Below are 13,431 nucleotides of genomic sequence, written 5' to 3'. Positions count from 1 at the left end.
CAAAATGAATGCACATGAGACATTTTTAACATATTTTAATAGCTTGCATATATTTGACACAAGAATGCCTGAAAATACATTTTAGAAAAGAAAAAAAACAAACAAAAGAAAAAAACATACAATTTGTTTCCAAGCACAATTATCAAGCTTGTGGAAAAATATATATAATGCGTTGCAGTGATTTTTCACTGTTTCACTGTTCTTCATTCTTAAATAAAGTATCTCATCTAAGTCGTATTGCATCTTTGTTGTTATCAGACCTTGAGGCACTTAAAAACTGTGAGATGTTGTATGAATGCAGAGGCATAGCTGCAAATTTGTCTTGTCTTATAGAATTTTAACAGTGGTAAATACAATAAATACAGTGGTAGCCTCCATATACAAAAACAGTATGTCCCCACATAACACCAGTCCTACATTATGATTCTAGCAACATTGCAATGCTGTTTCTTTTTCTACTATAGTATATAGCAAAACATCCAAACTAAACACACTATACAACTGTCAAATTTTCACATCTCTCCTCACCTCTAGCAGCTGAAATAATATACGAATGTGAGTTCTTTTCAGCACACAATAGTACATGCATGATTCATTATTGACTTCAATAAAAAAATGTATCTATGATGAATAAAAGAGAATTAGGGCTATGTGAAAAAATACTTCTGAGATGAATCCCTGAGTACTAAAATCTGAGATTAAGCTCAGAGTTCATTAAGGAAAAAGGTCAGAATTCTTCAACTTTCTGAACTTACTTTCAGATTATGTTTGTCCAAGTTCTGATGATTTAATTCCTATTTCTGACATTCAATCTTAAACATAGCTTTTTCTTCAAAGTTCAAATAAATGTTTTGAGCCATGGTTTGAACCTCTACAAAGATGGTCAGATACTTGCAAGCGCAGCTACTCCTGATTTGTTTGTCGGAGCGGTCTAAGAAGCAGCTTCTCAGTACACTTGTATGATGCTATGAGCATCCAAGTAATTTTAAGGGATGTAAACAGGGTCGGCATATTATGCTTTAGGAACCTGATCCCCCCCCGGCTTGAAGACAAAACGTGTTTCCCATTTGCATACTCAACACTAATTCTAACTACAGTTTTCAGTATGTGGCATGTTCACACATCGGGGAAAAATTGTAAAGTGAGGTACGGTTAAAACTTGTCAACAGTCAGCCTACAGTTGCTGTGTGTTGTATGACGCTAATGAACCTGGGATTGCAAACAGCAGTATGAAAGCTCACACAATAGAAAACAACAGGACTGTAGAGACTGTCAGCAGGCTGGTGGCTCTTTGAGGCTGTACAAAGGCACTGCAGTGTTTGGAGCTCAATGCTACCAACAGTTTGCAAAAATCTTCACAATTACAGTGCTAACATGCTGATGTTCAGTAGGCATAATGTTTGCCAACTACGTTTAATGTGTTTGCATGCTAACATTTGCCGAGTCACAAAATCTGCCATCACTAGAGCCGAGCAAATACAGTAGCTGTCCATTACATACTGCTTCCTGTAAGTACAAATTTCTTCTTCTTTTATTTGAATTTTACAGCCAGAGCAGAGCACTGTCAACACTGATACGTCTGGTCTTCATCACAGTATTAGTATACAGTAGGAGATCAGAACCCGAACGCTGTACTAACACTGGACACTTTGGCATTTTCACAGGCAAGGTCTGTTGATAAATCACTGGATTATGAAGTTAACATTGCAGGATTTTTCAACATGTTGTGTGAATCTATTCACTTGTTTAGAAATATTGCCTTTGATGAAAAAAAAAATGTTATAACTTGATATTGCACATTTTTGAAAGTACAGAGCATGAATTACAACTTACATAATGGTGAAATTTGATTGTGTTTGGTAATCTGCGCACTCAGTATCTGTTTTGTGTGTACATTCTGTTACATTATTGTTGTAGATGTTGTAAATGAAAGTAGGATCAGGTATGAAAGTAAGAAATCCTATTTTACAATTACTGGGAAACTACCATGGAATATGAAGTTGCCACATCATATTTGCAGATCTTGTAATTATGACTTACTAACTTGTCAGTGAATGATACTCATCTTGTAATTCTAAGTTGCTTAGTCAAAAAAAAAAACAAGAAAAAAAAAGAATTTGCAGTTATAAGGTCAACAAGTACAAAACAAGCTCAATGTTTTTCTTTGCTAAATGCAATGTGCTTACTTTGGAAAATAGACAGCAGCCTTATTGAGAATATGTTTTAAAGATATGGTAGTAAATGACAAAAATATGTATGGTGCTTCAATAATTTTTGATCTCATGTCTGGGCATGTTTACTTGAAATCCGCCCAAGTTCTAACACACGTATTTTGGGTCAAACATTTAGGGATGTCAACAGTCAGACAACAGAGACAAATGAAACTTCTTTTTCAAAGTCAGATATTGCGGTTCCAATGTGCAACTTGGTGGTTTAAATGTTAATATGAATTTGAAGTGAAGTGATGTCAGACCTGGATGGACTAGTTCATCTCTACTCAATCATCTATAACTGAGACAATCCTCCACAGCAATCTGTCACAGTAATGCAAATATTCAGTGACTCCACACAAAACCGAACCCCTTTACAGCAGATGATACATTAAACAAAATGAGTGGCAAATTAAGACTCTGCTCAATTAATACTGTTTAAAATGACAGAAAATTCAATATAGTTATATATACTTCCATAAAAATAAGAAACAGATTAGAACTATAAAGATTAATGGCACTGAATTGCTTAAACCACTCTCTATACAGAAACAACTCAAGTTATCAACAGTCTCAAACTAGTGTGTTCTATAGTTCCTTTGTTTTTTTTATGGTTGCCCAAACATTGACAACATTATCAGGCCTGCAACACACTTTTGTCTTTTGATTTAGAAGACATGTCATAGTCAATTAGCAAGAAGCTGGGGTGTTGCAGATCTGGTGAACAGATCATGTTTTTTTTTTTTTCATTATCTGTGCAGGTCTGTCAGTTGAAATATTCTGTTGGCTGGTGACTGCAGCATTTTGAACTGCTGGCTCTACAGTATCCAGGGTTCCCTTTCTTTACCGGCCACGATACATCATGCTGAGCAACACAGTGAAGCCCGACCTGCTCACCTGTTACAAGCTCCTTTAAAAAACTATTTGACTCCAGCTCCACTGACAGATCCAACATTTTCCAGTTACCTTAACCAGTATAATAAAGGACATGATGACTTCTTCTACATGTCTTAGTCAGTCCACTCTTCAGTGCTCTGTAGTGGTGCAAGTCAAAGCTGTAGTGTTGAGTCTGCTGTCAATCTTTGGTCTTCAAATGTGTTTTCAGTTATCTCTCAAAGTCGGGCGTTTGGACCCATACTTTTAACTATTCTTGCCTCACAGCAGGCCAACAGAGAGTCAGCCAACTGTCATCTCTTCATAGGGACACTGCATTTTAAATGGCTATTGACAAGTGCTCATTTTCCAAAATATGTCTTTTCCATGCAACAACCATGCATCCTCATTTTAAACATGTAAGTGCATACAAGTGTTGCCAGACATCACACTTTCAGAATTAAATAGGAACATTTTGCAAGAATATTTTCTTCTAATATTGATTTGTTTCTAACAGTGGTTATTACAAATTATGATTAGCAAGTGAATGAGAGATTAAGGCAGATTTACAAACAACTATATAAAAAGTACAGAATGGCCACTGTTTTGTTTTTTGTTGTTGAGGTGTGGTCTTGATATGCTATCAATGGACTTGGCTGTCTCAAAACTGTCTGAAGTGGTCTTAACTACAGCCTAGGTGCAAGTACTGCATACAGGTAACCACAGTTAAGTGGTAAAACATTAAATCAACAAGCTGAAGTAGAGCCTATAGTGGTAGTGGAAGCAGAACTGCAAGAGTAAGGCCAGTAACTGTTATTAATGCTCAGTTTTTAGGCAGGTCACCTCACAGAACAGGCTGTCCATTTGGAGCAGGACTGTTTACACAGCCTTTGCGTCTAAACTAGAGACAGCAGAATCTATCAAGAAAAGTAGTTTTATGTAATGGAAGGGCTAGCAAATCTGGGGGGAAATAGAATATTTACTCTATGTAAGCCTTCTGGTTCATCACATAGCCAGTCAAAACTACAGTTCACAAGAGAATCAAATGAAATATACCTTAATATCAAAAATACAAGAAACTATACTTTGTACATTTGTCACCCCTGGTAGGCTATGGAAATGTAAATTATTTAACAATGCTTTAAATAGCTTTCTAGACTTGCCTTACTTCAGAGTGATGTATTTGTGTGTTGGAACATGGTACAGTTTTCTGAACATCTTTACAACCCATTGATTTGCTCACAGTAGTTAACACACATTTATTAAACTTCTGTGTTCTAATTTTAAATATTCGCCCAGTGTTAAGTAGAGTTGTTGTCCTTGTGAGTTTTTTGCAACCTCTCTGACAGTGTATATGCTGTATATTATATATTATATGTGTCTTTACACATTTTAGTTGTAGTAATAGGGTTGTCAAACTGTGTTTTGTTCCCACCCAGCGTAGATGTGTCTGTGTGTGCAGTGTTAGAAAGCTGTGCTGGCCATGCTTCCAGGAGCAAAGAGTCTTGGTAGGCTGTCCTGAGACGTCTCCACATGTCTGTGGGCCATCTTCCCTTCCTCTCCTGCTCCACACAATGAATGGAAGAACAACAACAAAAAAAATGAAGACGTGAAAGAAAGAATGAACAAATCAATAAATTCATGAATCCTCTGCAAAGACATTTGTGGTGAACAAAGTCACATGGCAGAAAACAAGAATGAAATATATAAATGAATGGAAAAAGAAATGAATGGATGAAAAAAAAGCAATATTTAAGTCACCATAGTTAGAGTAGATATATAAGAAATGGTTGTCTCACATGGGAACAATAATACACATCAAAGTTTGGATCAATCCCTCCAATGTCATCCAGTTATATCTTTACAGCCATCCTATTTTCACAGTTTTGGTCATTATTGCTACCACCTATTATTCTCACTGGCACTAGAGGTGTAGGTGAAACACATTTACAAATTACTAAGAAATAATAAATCAATTTAGCATTCACCTAAAAAAAACCTCCAAACCCCAGACAGCCTTTATGATTTATAATTGAACCTCATTACACTGGTTCCAAGATAGTTTCCGAACGGATTTTAAAATGATTTTTCAAGGCAAGATAAATTTCATGTGAGTGAAATATTGCTATACACACTCACAAGGTTTGCAGTCATCAGAACAGTGCTTTTTAATTCTTCCTGTAGCACCCAATAATTAATTAATTTACTGAAAACGTCTAAAAATGTAGTGAAATTTGATATTAACTTATTGCAAATGTAATAACACCAAGTGATGAAATATCCTGACCGATACTAGAACATTTTTACTGTGATGTCATACATGTCAAGTAGGTCAGGTTTTGCAAAAAGTAAGCAGCCACAAGCACCAAAATCAGCTTCTAAGTAGCATGTCACATGATCAGTGAAAAAAAATCGGGCCTGAAGCTGACCAGTGTATCCTCACATTCTATCAACTCATCTAGTGCTCTAGTAGTCACTTGAATCCAATAGAACACTTTGGGAGTATTTTAATATGGAGGTGGCACAAAATAGTTCTGAAGAATGATAAAACATCTCTGTAGAAATGTATGCAACAACTTTAAGCAATCCTCCATGCCAAGGATACTCATGTGCTTTTTAATAAAATCATTTTTATTTACATTAGAGCAAATAGTTCCCTGTTCAGCTTAAAAGTCTTGTAGCTACATTAACGGGATCAAATTTTGAATTATTTGATATTGAAGTGATGTTTCATAGGGCTGCATTCATTTCTGTTGCATACTGTACTAATTATCTAGTTGTTCTACTCTAAGTAATATGAAGGTTGTTATTACCCAGCACAAGCAGTGTTTGTTTGGCAGCCTCTCGGACTTCCTCCTTGTCTGTCCGACAAAGATACACTAACTGATCGATGCTTTCTTTGGCCTGAAATGACAACAGGTGGAATACAGTGGTCACTGTGATAGAGACACACCGTATTATAAAGTACAGACAAACAGACAGGCTGCATACACACAAGATTTTAAGACAGTTGTTCACATTTTACCACTTTCCTGTTATAAATTAGATCAATATTGGCCTAAAATAGTATTTTAACATGATGGAAGAGCTTCGTACAGGCGTATAAGCTTTGTGTCTGTTTGTACCTTGAGACAAGCTAAGGCCTTGCATCCACAGACTCTAGTGTCCACATTCTCATCTTCCAGCAGCTCCAGACAGCTGACCAAAGCCTGAGGAGGAGAACAAGGACATACTACAAAGTGTACCATTTCTGATAAACAAAGTACAAGACTGCTGGCTTCTGCAGTACATGTACTGCCTAATCTAATGCTGCATTGCTGTAATACCTTTGCACAATCATAATATGGGGGTTCTATTTTATCTTACCACAGAAAAGCTCTCTTCTTGTACAGGCAGCACGTGTTGATATTAGATAACATCAATATAGACAAGACAAAATTGTGTGTTCTCAAGTATATAAACCATGTCAAAATGACACTCTAAAATGCCACACTGACTTCATATCCTGATTACAAGTTGCCCTTTCTGTTATCATTGGGTTCTTCACACTAAAATATTCAAATACCATTAAAATGCTTTTATATTTTTATGCATAACAAATACCAATGAATACCCAATTTTAATCAACTGACATTCTCAGTATTTCAAAATTGTTCAAATGAAGGGAATTTTATAATTAATTTAAAGTATATATTCTTTGCAATATTTTGGTGAAACTCTGTTTGTTTGATCCATCTCACCTGCTCTCTCTGTTTGGGCTGAGCAACCAGGCTTCTGAGTACAGAGCTTGCAGAGGCTGACACTTTGCCCCGTGGGTCCTTCAGTAGTTTGGCCACAGCGTGAAGTCCTTCTCTCTTCAGGCTGCACTCTGCAGGACGGCGCAGAGCTTGGACGATCACATCCTGGTCAAATGACGCCAGACTCTGCACCAACCACACTGGAAGACACAGGCAGAGTATTACTAGTTATTGTCACAGTTTTTTCTGCAGTTATTTAGTTTGTGTGCGTGTGTGTGTGTGTGTGCGCGTGTGTGTCTCTACCCTCTTCTGCCAGCTCAGTGATGTGTGTTTCCATGTCACTAACGCCATTGGACTCAAGGTAACCCCACAGCTGGAACAATGTCACCGTCACTCCGTCTCTGCTGCTGCCTCGCCTTGGCAACCTCTGGTCCAGGACACGCTCAACCAGAGACAAGAACACTGGACAAACACACATACAAGTGTTAACCATGGCACACACACTAACATGTACTGCACACACACAGCTGTTGTCGTACCTGTGTCCGCCCTCTCAGGCAGTTTGCTGGAGTAGACTGCAGAGAGTGCGGCCAGGAAACTCTCAGCAGAGGCACTGTATACACTGCCCTGCCCAGCACACTGTTGCCATAGTGACACAGCACCCACACACTGACCCAGCTGTGGGATCACTGTAAAAGAGAGGGAATGGGACACCATAAAGAAAAAAACAAAGGAAGAAATTACTTTTAAGTTTAATGACATTTTTTACATTTAAGTCATGAAGTTAATTCTTGACCTTGTGTGAAAAACATCTCAACACAAAGGTGCGTTTTTTTCAAAGCTAATGATGCAGTTGGAAGCTTGGAAAAAAACCTAACTTCTTAACTGCTGAATCTCTTAGCCCTTAGCACTAACATCCATTCTACACACAGAAAAACACTGTGTAACCATCCATCCATTATCTATACACCCCTTAATCCTCACTGGGGTCGCCGGGGGCTGGAGTCTATCCCAGCTGACTGAGGTTGAAGGCAGGGGACACCCTGGACAGGTCTCCAGTCTATCACAGGGCCACACTTAGAGACAGACAACCAAGCACACTCATATTCACACCTACAGACAATTTAGAATCACCAATTAACCTCAGCATGTGTCTAGACTGTGGGAGAAAGCTGGAGAACCCTGGGAGAACCCACGCTGCACAGGGAGAACATGCAAACACCAGGAAGTGAACCAGGGACCTACTAGCTTTAAGGTGACAATGCACAACATTTTAATGATGTCAATCCATTTAGCATTTTCTTTTAAAGAGAAGTGTTGCTACAGCAATGATAGATAACTTAAAAATGATCAATGTTTAAAATGATGTACAATTCAGCACTTTACAAAGATCAGCTATTCCCTCTATGGACTATTGTCTATCACAAGGCCCTAAACTTCTGCGTCCGCACGGTGAACGGTGGTTTGCACCGTCACCTCACAGCTAGAAGATGCCCGGTTCACGTCCAAGTTAGGACGCCTGAGATCTTTCTGCGTGGAATCTCCATGTTCTCCCCGTGCAGCGTGGGTTCTCCCAGGGTTCTCTCCAGGTTCTCCAGCTTCCTCCCACAGTCTAGACACATGCTGAGGTTAATAGGTGATTCTAAATTCTAAATTCTCTGGCTTCCTCTGACAGTCCAAAAACATGTTGAGGTTAATTAGTGACTCTAAATTGTCCGTAGGTGCGAATGTGAGTGTGCTTGGTTGGAATTTGCTGTAAATAAACATAAGAGTCTAGTCTGTGTCATGTCTGCTTTGAATGATTGTCGTGTAGAAGTCAGTCTGTCTACTTTCACTTTCTTGACTGAGTGCATGACATCTGCATCCTGAATTTGCTGATGTTTAGTAGAGTCCATTCTTCCCTGTATCTGTGCAATATTTCCTATGCCACTAGCTGCCACACACCCTGCAAAAGCAGGTGTGTTCAGGTGGGCAGTCATTGTCTTCTCACTTCCCGTTACATCGGCTACCACAGTTCCATCACTAACACCATCATGTATTATTTTTTTTTGAGGAGCTCCTCTGCATATGAAGTGATGGCTGCACATTCAGACAGGCAAGCAGCAGAGGCCCAGATAGATGTACAAACACCATAACTCACCTTCAGCAGGTTGTTTGAGGCATTGTGGGTTGTCCTTGGTGATGCGTCGGATGATTTCAAGGACACGAGCCTCTCTCAGTAGTCTGTCTAAGGCATACATCTCTCCACACCGCAGAGGACCAAACATGCCCAGACGCTACAAACAAAATACCGTACATCACTTTACCTTGGAGTTATTTTTGACCCGGACATAGCCATATAAAGCAAGTTTGTAGGACAGCCTTCTTTCATCTACATAATATTGCAAAAATTAGGAACATCCTGGCTCAGAGTGATGCTGAGAAACTAGTCCATGCATTTATAACTTCTAGACTGGACTATTGTAATTCCTTATTATCAGGAGGTCCCAATAATTCTCTCAAAAACCTCCAGCTGATGCAACATGCTGCAGCCAGAGTTCTGACAAGAACCAGTAACAGAGATCATATTTCTCCTGTATTAGCTTCTCTTCATTGGCTCCCTGTAAAATCCAGGACAGAATTCAAAATCCTGCTTTTAACATATGAAACTCTCAATGACCAGCTCCATTGCACCTTAAAAACCTTATTGTACTGTATCATCCTAACAGAGCCCTTCGCTCTCAGACTGCAGGTCTACTTGTGGTTCCAGAGTTTCCAGAAGCAGAATGGGAGGCAGAGCCTTCAGTTATCAGCTCCTGTCTTATGGAATCAGCTCCCAGTTTGGGTTCTGGAGGCAGACACCCTCTCTATTTTTAAGATTAGACTTAAAACTTTCCTCTTTGATAAAGCTTATAGTTAGGGCTGCTCAGGATGCTGTTATGCTGTTGCCAACCACTTGCTCAGAAGGAGTCCAAAGCCTGCTTTGGATTGTTGGGTTCTCTGTTTAAATTTGTAAGGTCTATATCTTACTTTGTTCAGCGCTATGTGATAACATGTGCTGTAAACTGCACTATACAAATAATATTAAATTGAATTGAACTTTACACAACCAGATGTATTTATGTACAGTCATCACCAGAAGAACAACCCTGACACAACTATAAATCTGTAGCATGAATCTGGTCCATCGTGGTCCACCTCTGATAACATGAATATGATACAGTCTTATAACTAAATGTTGTTCAACAAAGAACTGACCAGTCTTATATTATTATTGCACCAAAGGGATCAATAAAGTTCCATTCTATTCTATTCTATTCTATTCTATTAGTTTTCCACAGCAACCACCTTAACAACATTTCATGTTACAACTATCATCACAGTAATGGCTGATAATTCTCCTACATTTGCTACTGCCCCATGCATCTCACCACACTCTCAGACTTAGACTGCTCCTCAGTTACACCCTAAACATGATGACTGTCATAGCCATTACTAACATTAACTTTGTGTTATTGATTGCAAACAAACATGATTAAGCTCTAGATTGAGCATGAACACATTCACACACAGTCACTCAATAGCAACACACACAGTCCACGTCAGCCTACGCAAATCTGGTTCCACCTAAATAAAAATAATACACAACACTGAACAGTCACAAAGCGCACAGCAGCTGCACTGATGGGCTGCAGATATATGAAATAGTACATGTGTATGTATGAACAATCAGTATACTGGTTGACATGTACATGTTTTTCTTTTTTTTTTTTTTTTATCAATTGAAGTATAGGTGAGCTGTTTAGATAGAAATGAACAAATGCAATATCTTTATCTTCTAGTAATCCCCATGGCACTGCTCATGTCCAAGGCAGACCAAGCATAGCAAGCATCGCTGCTAAGCTGAAACTGTGACAGACAGAATTCAAAGACACTATATTACAGCAGCGTGTGCATGGGCAGAAACCCAGAGTGTGGCAGCTCTCTTACCAACAGTTGTGCACTGCAGTTCTTCAGATGGACCACTAGGCAGCAGTCTAGTGCGGTGCAACCTGTGGTGAGGGGGGAGGTGGGGAGGGCGGGGCTGTCCCAGCCTCTGTCCTGCAGAGACCTATACACATACACAAGCATGCACAGTGTCATGGTAGACTTCCCTTAATTAAGTCATTAAAAAATGTAGCAACATCTAAATAAATTTAAATCAGTTTATTATAAACCTTTTGTGTTCCTCCATTTAAAGAACAGACTCTCCACATTGCAAATACATTCATCTGAGATAACAGTACAAAAAAGGGAAAGCATAAGCAAGAAGCAAAAAAAAGACATGGTGGTAAAAATCTCTTTGAAAAATGACCGAGTGAATATTGTTGTTCTCACAGGAAGACGGGATGACTTTCCTCAAAAAACTCACCTTTCAAATATATTTGACAATAACATGGACTTGAGTATTCCAGTTATGATGTGGAAGTATCCTTTTCGCTTTGCGTATGTCAACGTGACACAATTTCTGAAACCTGGGTAAGCCCTTAACCTGGCTTTGAACCTGCATGTGACATGGTATACATGACCTGTGAGCTGTATTACACCCACAACAGATTGCTTAACCAGCTGAACTTAATGCCAGGCTTCATAATGATCTCATATCCTGATGAAATCTGCAGACAATCAGCTTGACAAAGTCTGAATGATGCAGTAAAGCTTTTCCATTTCAGCATGACATTTGAAAGAGTTTCTTCAGCACACAGCAAGGAAGAGGACAAGAGGAGAAACTATTAAAGTCTTAGTGATGTGATGGACATTTGCAATTTGGAGGTCTTCCCTCACACTCATTGCTACAGTCTACTAATGACATCATGTACTGTTGAGTATGTCTGCTCCAGCATTAAGTGAATGCTCTATTCTCACTTCTTTACCTGCTCTCTCTGCTAACATTTGAGAGGGCTTGTGCTGTAACTCTTTACTACTATGAAATTAAAAAGCAAACCACCATTGAAGACTCCTGGAGGGAAAACCACAGACTGATGGAAACCGAGAAACACAGATGAGACTTGTTGACAACAGTAATGAAGGAGTGGAGTAAGGAATGTGATTTTTGTCTCCTTCATTCCTTGTAGTCTATTTTTTGTCTGTTGGTTTTGTGTTCTGTAATGCTATTACTGTTGGCCTAAACGTTGGCAAAACCTTGATGACAGCGGTTTTACAAAACTCCAACTAGTCAATAATTTTTGCAATGTATACTAATGATGGATGCTATGCATTGTCACAAGGCCATGGTGCTTTGTGACTTGGTTTTGTGTGTGTTTTTTAGGGTTTTCCAAATCACATACTTCACAAACTTCAATACGTGCTGCTAGCTGCTCGTACAAACCTCCTACAATTGTATATCGTCAGCCACCGCTGCCCCGCCCTGTGTGGGTGCTGTGACAGACCGACACTCCCTCTGATGAAAATCAAGTACTCACTTTTTTTTACCATGTCCATATGGTGTTTTTTATATGCTGGGAGACACATCATGAGCGAAATAAGCAGTCAATGCCATGACTGAGCATTTCCACCTTAATACTACAGTCTGGAAAACCATATGACTGAATTACAGCTTCCCACTGTATAGTATACAGTAGTTTTTGTTTGAACAGAGTTGTAGGTGAGCTGGTGTGCTTGAGCTAAAGCAAGTTGCAGAGAGGTTTATGGAGATACAAGTCGTCCCCCATTGCTGGCAGTAAGGTGAATATGCCAACTCCACAACGCAATGCTGGTATTTAATAGTGCTGAGACCCTAAAAAGCCAAGTTTACATAATTTTCAATGGCCAAATTCATGTTTACATTTGTAACAGATGCAGCAATATCAGACCAAATTGCCCGTTTCAGTTGCAAACCACACAGGTGCCTTTGCAAACAGCATGTCACCATCATTTACCAAGACACAAGTATTTATCATGTATGTCACTCTATGAATAACCGGATTTGCTTGTTCTGTATGGAAACTTTATATCTTAAATATGAGCACAACCAGGACAATCCATGACAAAAAGATTTTTTTAACTGCTAATAATATTCTGTGGTACTGTGGTGGCACCCTACCTCCACCAGATGGCAGCAGACACCACAGGAACAATAAGATTCCACAACAGCGTAATTAATTATATGTTATTAGGGTCCGAGCACCCAAACGGGTGCGAAGACCCTATTGGAACTGCTCGGATTATTATTATTATTATTATTATTATTAGGGTCCGAGCACCAAAAGGGTGCGAAGACCCTATTGGAACTGCTCGGATTATTATTATTATTATTATTATTATTATTCCCGACAAAGACACGCGTTTTTGAGGCCCTAAACATACTCGAAAGCTCACCAAAATCGCCACGCACACCAGGACTGGCGAAAAATTTGATATTTTAAGAGACTTGGACATGTCACTGCCAAAATGGCTCCACAGCGCCACCTGGCCACCATCGGCCACTAAACAGGAAGTGGCTCGTAACTAGGCCACACTTGCTCCGATCTGCCCCAAACTCGACATGCCGGATGACAGTCCCGCCCGGAGCAGGTTTGCGCCACAACCCGCCGTGCGCGAAGGCCGACAAGCGTAGGGCGAGGACCCGTCCATCGCCGCTTGCAGCTTTAGTT

The 13,431-nt window shown here is 39.4% G+C and overlaps 1 protein-coding gene across 1 annotated transcript in view; it reads right to left on the bottom strand.

The window, feature by feature from the left end:
• Positions 1-19: 19 nt before the first annotated feature.
• ripor1 (RHO family interacting cell polarization regulator 1) overlaps positions 20-13,431 on the bottom strand; it is a 45,569-nt gene continuing 32,157 nt past the window's right edge. Inside the window, exons 15-22 of the mRNA XM_008294457.1 lie at positions 10,790-10,910; positions 8,961-9,096; positions 7,360-7,509; positions 7,124-7,282; positions 6,824-7,020; positions 6,209-6,292; positions 5,897-5,987; positions 20-4,645 (exon numbers count right to left, since the gene is read on the bottom strand). Of these exons, the coding sequence (XP_008292679.1) occupies positions 4,548-4,645; positions 5,897-5,987; positions 6,209-6,292; positions 6,824-7,020; positions 7,124-7,282; positions 7,360-7,509; positions 8,961-9,096; positions 10,790-10,910 (1,036 nt within the window). The 3' untranslated portion in view covers positions 20-4,547. The remainder of the gene's footprint in view (positions 4,646-5,896; positions 5,988-6,208; positions 6,293-6,823; positions 7,021-7,123; positions 7,283-7,359; positions 7,510-8,960; positions 9,097-10,789; positions 10,911-13,431) is intronic.

The sequence above is a fragment of the Stegastes partitus genome, unplaced genomic scaffold (genome assembly GCF_000690725.1).
Source record: "Stegastes partitus isolate 25-593 unplaced genomic scaffold, Stegastes_partitus-1.0.2 Scaffold964, whole genome shotgun sequence".
Classification (NCBI taxonomy): Eukaryota; Metazoa; Chordata; class Actinopteri; family Pomacentridae; genus Stegastes; species Stegastes partitus.
This window is presented reverse-complemented; position numbering and strand designations above follow the sequence as displayed.